The sequence below is a fragment of the Quercus suber genome, unplaced genomic scaffold, assembly GCF_002906115.3.
Source record: "Quercus suber isolate HL8 unplaced genomic scaffold, Cork oak 2.0 scaffold_206, whole genome shotgun sequence".
Lineage (NCBI taxonomy): Eukaryota > Viridiplantae > Streptophyta > Magnoliopsida > Fagales > Fagaceae > Quercus > Quercus suber.
Genome location: NW_027069664.1, coordinates 784421 through 794595, shown reverse-complemented (window position 1 = coordinate 794595; position 10175 = coordinate 784421). Strand labels below are relative to the sequence as shown.

Here is a 10175-nt window from a genome sequence, read left to right as displayed (position 1 = left end):
GAACGACTTCTGGGTAGGTTTATACCCCAAAATTATGTGGGCAGCCCTAACCTGATTGTCGTCCTCGTTTATATACACCGACGCCCTTAGCACCTTCTGCAAATCCTCCCAATTGACCAGATGAAAGTGACACTCAAAAGCATGCAGGTCTACAAACGGGAAGCACCACCGCGTTAGTAAAAAAAAAAAAGGAAGAAAAAAGACGGGAACTTGAAACCCCTCCTGTTTCCCACTACCCCATCTGGTATTCCCTCTGTTGTTGGGCAGTGAAGGCCATCGTGCCACCCCCCTGACACGATGAGGAAATCCTCGTTGAAACCCTTGTTGGACTCGGGGAGGCACTGAATGAGCCGCACCCTATCGTCTCGCGTCTTCAGGTAATACGACTTGCCTTTAAGAAGCTGAAGGTTGTAACACCAGTTCACGTCGTGGTGGGTCAACCTCAGCCCCATCTTCTCGTTCAGGGTGTCCACACAGCCCAGAATCCTAAAAACGTTTATCCCACACTAGGTGGGGGCCAACCGGAAGTGCGTGAGGTAATCCCTCATCACCGGCCCCATGGGGATCGTCATCCCCCTTTCAAGGAAGGCGACAATGGGAATTACCACCTCGCCCTCCTGTCTGTATATGCGCTAATCCCCGTCCTCACGATATCTCAGACCTACATTGCTGGGAATTCGGTAGTCGGTGATGAATTTCTTCGTCACCTCCTCAGTATCGACGTATTTCTTAAACCTACCCATCCTAGTTGACACCTCAAAGGACTAAGAAAGAACAAGCGAAGTAGAAGAAAGAGTAGAGAGAGAGCTCAGAGAGGGGCAGAGCGACTTACTGAAAAGAGGAGGAGCTCCTCGGACAGGCTTTTTGTGCTGGAGGTGCTAATGAGAATGTGGCTGAACTCAGGAGGGGCGCATGAGAATCCTTGATTACAAATGGGAAACAGGAAGAAACGGTTCGCACGGGTATTTATACCCCAAATCGAGGAACCATGCGGGTTTTTCCACCCATAAATGCGAGACGAACCTCCACCGTTGGATGGGTAACTCCTCATTAGACGTGGGGAGCACAGAGCCGCTTGAATTTAATGAGGAACACGTTACGTGCTCCGAAACGTCAGCGACGTGCCTTGGGCAGATGAATAGACCCCAGTACTGATCGGGGGAGGGGGGGTAAGGCCGAGGATGTCAAACTCCTTCTCCCCGCCCGAGGAGGCGTGCAGCAAGATTTTGAGGGGCTATTGTGGGGCCAGAAAATCGGGTAGCCTTGGCCCACTCCAAGCCAGGCCCAGATGGCCCACGCCAAGGATGCATGATGAGTCCGAGGATGACCCTGTCCTCGGGCGTTCGAGACCTCGGAAGAACACGAGGACCACCTTACCAAAGGACTCCTGGAATATCCGAGGAGGAGAGGGCCAAGTGCCATGCGTTGGCAACAGAAGTACGGAGAAGGGGCAAGCCTTAGGCGAACTGTCACCTCGGCATTGAATACGCTCACCTAACCTTTCTGGCTGCATTAATGGGGATGTAACCCCTTGACAGGGCAACATCGATCAGGGCGAGCCACCTGAGCACGGATATGACCTCTGATGGGACCGACGGTCAGAAGGGAGGCCAATAGATGATTAACAAGAGGAGGAAGAGAGGGATATATAAGAAAGGGGAACAAAGTGTAAAAGGGGGGAGAGAAGAGAGAAAAAGAAAAAGGGGGAAGAAAAAACCTCCTCGGCCATAGGCCGAGGAGCATCCCCAAGTTGTAAACTATTTTTAGTATTTTTCAAATAAAAGGAAAGTAGTTCATGCTTTCTGCACGCCGGCGAGCGCCTAAACCTTCGATCCACTCTCTACAAATTCATTGTTCTGAGTTCGTTGGGCCCTTAACCCATATCCTTTGGGCTTGGGCAACAAAAACAGACCCTACAATAATAATAATAGAACAATTTTATTTGGCCTGAATATTATGCAAAAAAATTAAAAGAAAAATACAAATCTCAAACATTTTTTTTTTGAGGAAGTACAAATCTCAACCATAATTTCCTAATCATAACCATAATCTCAACCATAATTTCATACAATGCATTATTTGTTCAAAACTGTAACATAATGCATTGTGTTACAGTTTTGAACAAATAATTCACATACAATACTTTTTCTTCTTCTTTTGTTTCGTTGCATGAGTATATTGGGATATCTATACACAAACACAACGAGAAGACCCAAGTGAGCAATCACCCACGTCTTGTTTCTATTCAACAACTCAATGGACAAACATTATGAGGACAGCTTTTAGTATCTGAGTCATCGAAAACCTTACTACGAAATAACAAGAACCCCATACTATGCCTAGCCACTGCAACCAAAAATATACCGACATTGAAAGACATGACAGCCAACATAACCATAAACGCCAGCGCAGTCGTTAAGGCATGCAAAAATGTCCGGATCAGACCAACCCCTAAATGCTTCGGGCCAGGTTTCATCACTTGGCAATGACAGAGCCCCTCAACGAAGATAGAGAGGACAAAGACAAATACCAAAGCTAATACATACATGCCAGTTTGTGTACCAGGCCAATCAGAGAAGAGTATGTTTGCGTTTTTGCTCCAGGAGAAGGTCATGTGCGTCATCACCATATTAGGGTCCATTCCAGCTGTGGGGTTATTCATGTCAGACATATTATCATCATCCATGGCTGCCTCTTCCTTCTTCTCTCCCTCAGACAAAGCCTTTGCCCTTCTGGGGATGCTTTAGCGGCTGCGTGAGAGAGTCCTCCGGTATTTGCTTCTGTTTAAAAAGGAGGCTGTTTAGTAGAGTGTACAGTACAATGGATGTAGTAATACTAATGCATATCATCTGGGCTGCACAAAGACTTTTTCTAATATCACAACCTTTGCCATGATGAATTATTTGAAAAGTAGCATTTAGAAAAATAAAATTTCTGGCACATTTAATTAATTGAATGTAGATTATAATAAGAATGGTAATATTTAATATTTGTAATAAAAGATGTTGCAAATTACTAATACTATTCATGCTTTGTAAAATTAGAATGAAATTAATTGTTACACGCATATGGAAAGTGAGAGATTATTTTTATTTTATTTTTTTTATAATTGTTATGTGCATACAAGAAATTTATATTTTTAGAAATATATTAAAATTAAAAATTATTACACCTGCTAAGTAATATATTTTTAAAAATATATTAAATTAATTATTTTATCATTATTAATTTTAATAATTGTTATGTTCATATGGAAAATTTATATTTTTAGAAATATATTAAATTTGTAAATTATTACATCTTTTAAGAAATATATTAAATTGTTATAATTGTTTTAGCCAAACTCAAAATTTAATTTTAATACTTAATAGAATTTAAAATTATGTCTTTACCCCAAATTCTGGCTCCAAATGCCACATCCAAAACACACAGTTAGAGATTCTCCAAAAAAAAAAAAAACAACAACAACACCACAATTAGAGAGGATCGGAATAGCTATTCCTAAAATTTAAGGAATTGTCATTATAAACGAATAACTAGTCCCTATACTCTAAAAAGGTGTGGCTAATCTTTTTCATCTACAAATAATATTAGTAGTAACAATAACAACAATAACAACAACTAACCTTTTTATATGTGTGCTACACACATATTCAAATGCTCTTTTTAAAAAATAAAAAATAAAAATAGATTAAAGTAAATCTTTCATCTTTAAAGATTGGGGTTATTTACACTTAATCTTTTCTATTTCAAATTTTTTATTTTAGACTTTCACATTTGATTTAGTTTTCATATTAGTCATGTCATCTATTTTTGTGTAATTTGACTATTTATAATATGTTCTTCTACCTACAAGGCTTCAACCATAAAATTCATACATTGCATAACATTTTAGAGCGAGTATTTCACGAAAATATTAAACATGAAGGACACCCCTTTTTTTTTTTCTTTTTTTTTTTTTTTTTGGGTTATTATTTTTTGAAAATTGGAACCAATTTGTGTTGTTTTCTAGTATTTGTTTTCTAATTCCAATAAAACTTCTTTGTGGAGATTTCTTTCATTTATTTTATGTTACTTTGAGCTATACTTCGGTCCCAAGAATGCTAAATTGTGTACAATTGGAACATGAGCAAGTGAAGAGTTTTCTGTACTGAGTTTTTTAATATAATGTATAGATAACCCAACAAGAATTTACCGACATGGCATGGCAAGGGATTGTTTCGTCGCCAGAAGTGGCAAAAGAGAACAAGCATCAGATAGTGGAGACAGAGCATTTGATGAAGTCCCTCTTGGAGCAGAAGAATGGGCTCGCTCGTCGGATTTTCTCCAAGGTTGGAATTGACAATACCAAACTTCTAGAAGCCACTGATAAGTTCATCCAACGCCAACCAAAGGTAATTACTTTAGCTTTGGTTTCTGATTGTGACTCCAGCTCATGAATTTGGTTAAGTCAAGATTTGGCATTAACATTGATTGGCAATAAATACTCTCACTATTTTCTCACTTCTAAGTTCTTGGAAGTAGCTGTACTTATTTTCTCACTTCTAAGTTCTGACTATCAAACCTTACTAGTAGATGCATTTAGTTCAATGGTATAAGGATTGATCAAGCATTTAGAAATGTTTTCCTGCACTTGAGTGATAGCTAAGTTGCAAATGCTAGGAAGGCCTAGTTGAAGACTTTGGTATTTTTTGGACTCCATGAAATTTCTGTTTCCTAGGAATAGGTGTGTTATACACGAGGGTCAGCAACTGTTAAGGGGCCCCTCAGCGTCCATAGTGGAATGATATTGATAGCATCCATTATATATTTGTGTTGTATGATTCTTTTAAGGATTGGTTTAATTGATTTAGACTTTTTATTGGTTTGTCAGTAAATATGTTCTTCAGTCCATCATCTTTATGCTGAGAAGCTATGAAGCTAACTTGTTCGCCCCTATATCTGTCTGATTACATTAGGTTCTTGGTGAATCAGCTGGTTCAATGTTAGGACGTGATTTGGAAGCCTTGATTCAGCGAGCCAGGGAATTCAAGAAAGAGTATGGGGATTCATTTGTGTCTGTTGAGCATTTGGTTCTTGGTTTCATACAAGATCAACGATTTGGGAAGCAATTATTTAGAGATTTTCAAATATCACAGCAAACTTTGAAATCTGCAATAGAAGCCATAAGGGGACGCCAGTCAGTTATTGACCAAGGTTACATTATATTCTTTCTTTCTTTTTTCTCCCCCTTTTCTTTTTTTTTTCTTTTTTTTTTTTTTTTTTTTTTTTTTTTTTTTTTAACTTACCTATTATGTATTGCACGCTTAGTCACATTTACATAATTAATGTGCCTAAGTGTACTCTTTTTATTTTTTCTTTTTTCCTTCCTTATTATGGGTAGGCATTTTGGGAGTTTAAAAGAACATTTTTAAAACCCAAAACTCTGATTTGCAACTACAACTCCTCATAGCTTTTTTACAAATGCTCATTTTAAACTCAAAACACAGTTTTCCAACCGCTTATACAAACACTTCCTAAGAAAAAACTACACCTACTCACATTTTTTATGGAAAAAAGGAAAAAATAGTGTGCTTAATTCTTAAGTGGGCAACAAATTGTGTTTATTACAGATCCTGAAGGGAAGTATGAAGCACTTGAAAAATATGGAAAAGATTTGACAGCCATGGCAAAAGCAGGAAAGCTTGACCCAGTAATAGGAAGAGATGATGAAATACGCAGGTGCATCCAGATTCTCTCCAGGAGAACAAAGAACAATCCTGTTCTAATTGGTGAGCCTGGTGTAGGGAAAACTGCAATTTCTGAAGGGTAAGCTCTTAGTTGGAGCTAGAGTCTATTTTGGTCTTTTTTGAAGGCTTGCTATGCCAGACTAGGCACTTATCTTGGAAATTTCTTGTGTGTGTGTGAATCTAACTTACCTTCTGTAACAGGCTTGCTCAAAGAATTGTGCAAGGAGATGTGCCTCAAGCTCTAATGAATCGTAAGGTGTGTGCTATATCTAAATGTTTGAGCCAATGTCTTGGAGTTTCTGCTCTCTCTCTCCTGACCTTCTATTTTTTTTTTTTTTGGGGGGTTGGGGGGGGGGGGTGTGCGGTTTCAGCACAAGGTGCATACTAGTAGTAAAGTCTAAATATTGGTCTGACCTACACTCTCTCTCTTTGCAGCTAATATCACTTGACATGGGTGCACTCATTGCTGGGGCAAAATATCGGGGAGAATTTGAGGATAGGCTAAAGGCTGTACTCAAGGAAGTTACAGATTCAGATGGCCAAATTATCCTCTTCATTGATGAGATCCATACAGTTGTTGGAGCAGGTAAGATGCTTGTTAAATTATGTTCAGATGCCTGATTCTCAAACTGTGGGAAAGCTAGCTGAAACAGCTTTCATGACCTTTTTCATTTAACTTTTAGGAAGCTCTGTTATTGCAAGTTATAGTATCTGTATTTCAGGTTTTATGTTTTTGGTCTTCAATGAGTTCATTCTAACTTAATAGAATTAACCCCTTATACTCTGTAAGTTGTGATTAACTTTATGTAAAAAATTTCCTTTCTTGTCCATTGCCCACATCAATTTTGACAGCAGGTAGTTGATTTACATACTAACTTACCAGAATTAACCCCTTATACTCCATTTAAATTGTGATTTAACTTTATGTAAAAAAATTCCATTCTTGTCCATTGTCCACAACAATTTTGACAGCAGATAGTCGATTTCCAATAGTTTGAAATAAAATATAGTTGAAGATTGACAATGCCAATTGTGACAATAAGCATTGATTTCTCTTTCAGGTGCTACGAATGGTGCAATGGATGCAGGCAATCTCTTGAAGCCCATGCTTGGTCGGGGAGAGTTGCGTTGTATTGGTGCAACAACTCTGGATGAATATCGGAAATATATTGAGAAAGATCCAGCATTGGAGCGCCGTTTTCAGCAAGTTTATGTTGATCAACCTTCAGTGGAAGACACCATTTCTATACTGCGGGGTCTGCGTGAAAGATATGAGCTGCATCATGGAGTCCGCATTTCTGATGGTGCACTTGTGGAAGCTGCTATTCTTTCAGACCGTTACATCAGTGGCCGATTTTTACCTGACAAAGGTAAATATCAAATCATACAACACATGTAACATTTGAAAGGGTCTTGTTTTATTGAAAAACTAATCTATTCATGGTGACTTTCTTTGATCCATTTGTCAGTCGGAATGTTAAATTTGTCGCTTGATACTTCAGCCATGAACTATGCTTAAATGTACAGGCAGCATAAAGATGAGATAACATAAATGAAGCACACCATAATTTCCAGTTGTAAGTTGTAACAATACCAGGGTACTTCATCTTGGAGGGAATGACAACAAAATACATTATACACATTCATGTACATATATATGTTTACAACTAGAACATTAGTTACCTTTCCATATACCAACCACTAGGAATAGTCAAACATATCACACATGTCTAGTAAATAATCAGCAAAATATTACAAAACGAAATATTTGTGCTTATTTCCCAGGCTAAGCGTTGGACTTCAATTTTATAATCTGTTTCAGAGTCGTATCATTCAACTTTTATTGAACTTTCTGCTGGGTTGTAAGGTCCTGAAAAGTTTGTAACCTTTTGCCCAGTTGGCCAAAAAAAATGATGTTACTTTCAGAGAGTTAATATTTAAGATCTGTGTGTTAATTGAGAGCTAATATACTTTCAAATTGCAGCTATTGACCTGGTTGATGAAGCTGCTGCCAAACTGAAAATGGAAATTACCTCTAAACCAACTGCCCTTGATGAGATCAATCGGTCGGTATTGAAGCTGGAGATGGAGAGGCTCTCTCTTACAAATGACACAGATAAAGCTTCTAAAGATAGGTTGCACCGGCTTGAGGCTGAGTTGACTCTCCTCAAGGAGAAACAAGCCCAGTTGACTGAGCAGTGGGAGCATGAGAAGTCTGTCATGACCCGCATTCAGTCAATCAAAGAAGAGGTATGTAGTTAATGTGCTTGTTTTTCTTGTCAAAAGCTTCTCTCTCTTATGGTGTATATTAGCTTCCTCAGATTAGTTATCATGAGAATATGTTTGTTGTTTTAAATCTGGGGAAAAAAAGTTTTAGAACGGGTGCAGCAAACATTCTGATTACTTAGTTACATCAATTTTCACCAATAACATTGTCAGAATTTTGTTATTTTTGGAAATAATGAAATAATGACAGATAAAAACTCTTATTTGACTAACTTTTCCTCTTATTTATTGCAGATTGACAGAGTAAATCTTGAGATCCAGCAGGCTGAACGGGAGTATGATCTTAATCGTGCAGCTGAACTGAAGTATGGGAGCCTCAACTCTTTGCAACGACAACTTGGAAGTGCAGAAAAAGAGTTGGATGAGTATATAAAATCTGGAAAGTCCATGCTGAGAGAGGAGGTTACAGGAAGTGATATTGCTGAAATTGTCAGTAAATGGACAGGTATCCCTGTTTCCAAGCTTCAACAATCAGAGAGGGAGAAGCTATTACATTTGGAGGAAGAACTGCATAAACGTGTTGTGGGTCAAGATCCTGCGGTGAAATCAGTAGCTGAGGCTATTCAGCGATCTCGAGCTGGTCTTTCTGATCCTCACCGTCCAATTGCCAGTTTCATGTTTATGGGTCCCACTGGTGTTGGGAAGACAGAGCTAGCCAAGGCGCTTGCTTCCTACATGTTTAACACAGAAGAAGCTCTTGTACGAATTGATATGAGTGAATACATGGAAAAGCATGCAGTTTCAAGATTGATTGGAGCCCCACCTGGTTATGTGGGGTATGAGGAAGGAGGACAGCTGACAGAGATAGTTCGCAGGAGGCCGTATGCAGTCATTCTCTTTGACGAGATAGAGAAGGCACATTCTGATGTGTTCAATGTGTTCCTTCAGATTTTAGATGATGGGAGAGTAACTGATTCCCAAGGTCGCACTGTGAGTTTTACGAACACTGTCATCATTATGACTTCAAATGTGGGTTCACAGTACATACTCAATACAGATGATGAAGACTCACCCAAGGAATTAGCATATGAAACTATTAAGCAACGGGTAATGGAAGCTGCAAGATCAATCTTTCGTCCGGAGTTTATGAACAGGGTTGATGAGTACATAGTTTTCCAGCCTCTGAAACGCGATCAGATAAAGAGCATCGTCAATTTACAGGTAACTTTTACCACAATGATGCTTGTTTGAGTTGATGGATTATTTTCCAACACAAGCAGTTCCTTGAAGTATAATCTATTATTTTGGATTTGCATGTAGTTCATTGTTTTATGGTGTTGATTATTTTGGCACAAATTCAAAACACCTAACCCCATGTATGTACATGATTTACAGTTGGAACGAGTGCAAAGGAGGATTGCAGACAGGAAGATGAAAATCCAAGTAACAGATGCAGCTGTTGAGCTCCTTGGAAGTCTTGGTTATGACCCGAACTATGGTGCCAGGCCAGTTAAGCGAGTAATTCAGCAGAATGTTGAGAACGAACTTGCTAAGGGCATCTTGAGAGGCGAGTTTAAGGAGGAAGACACAATATTAATAGACACAGAAGTTACAGCATTTTCCAATGGCCAACTTCCCCAACAAAAGTTGGTCTTCAGGAGGCTTGAAACTGATTCAGAAAATACAGTTGCAGATGGCAAAGAAGCCTTTTCGCCTACTCTCTAAGTCTCTTGTGCTTATTAGTTTCACTATACATTAGGTACATTAGGTTCTTGACACAAATTTTGGCGAAGAATGTAATATAATACCTGATAAAATTGTCCTCTGGTATATTTCTTCTTGTTTTCATATAAAAGTACAATCTTTGAAATTCGAGTCATTTGGTGGTTAATATAAAGGCTATAATTTACTTACAGAATTGTAACGGGCACATTATAAGTTACCAGAATCATTTGTTCTCTCAGGTACCAAAAATCGTTAGCTTTTGCAACCCGCTGAAGTGAAATTAAGCTATAGATATAAAAGGTACATTTGTATTTGCTTTGAGTTTGCCTCTTTGAGCTTGACATCACGAGTATGAGTACAGTTTGTACTTGAAAAAAAGAAGATTTCCAAGTAGTTTGTACTTGAAAAAAAGAAGTAAGATTTCCAAAAAGTGTACATTGGCAAATAAGCTTGGATTAGTTTGATCAAATGCATTTTCAATATTTCAAACTCTCA

The 10175-nt window shown here is 38.5% G+C and overlaps 1 protein-coding gene across 1 annotated transcript; it reads left to right on the top strand.

The window, feature by feature from the left end:
• Nucleotides 1-4151: 4151 nt before the first annotated feature.
• LOC111994740 (chaperone protein ClpB3, chloroplastic) lies at nucleotides 4152-9834 on the top strand. The gene is made up of 9 exons (XM_065779364.1): nucleotides 4152-4394; nucleotides 4959-5196; nucleotides 5613-5808; nucleotides 5931-5985; nucleotides 6165-6315; nucleotides 6791-7099; nucleotides 7714-7979; nucleotides 8250-9176; nucleotides 9351-9834. The coding sequence occupies exons 1-9, from the start codon at nucleotides 4200-4202 to the stop codon at nucleotides 9678-9680; spliced, it is 2667 nt and encodes an 888-aa protein (XP_065635436.1). The 5' UTR covers nucleotides 4152-4199; the 3' UTR covers nucleotides 9681-9834.
• The last annotated feature ends 341 nt before the right edge of the window (nucleotides 9835-10175 follow it).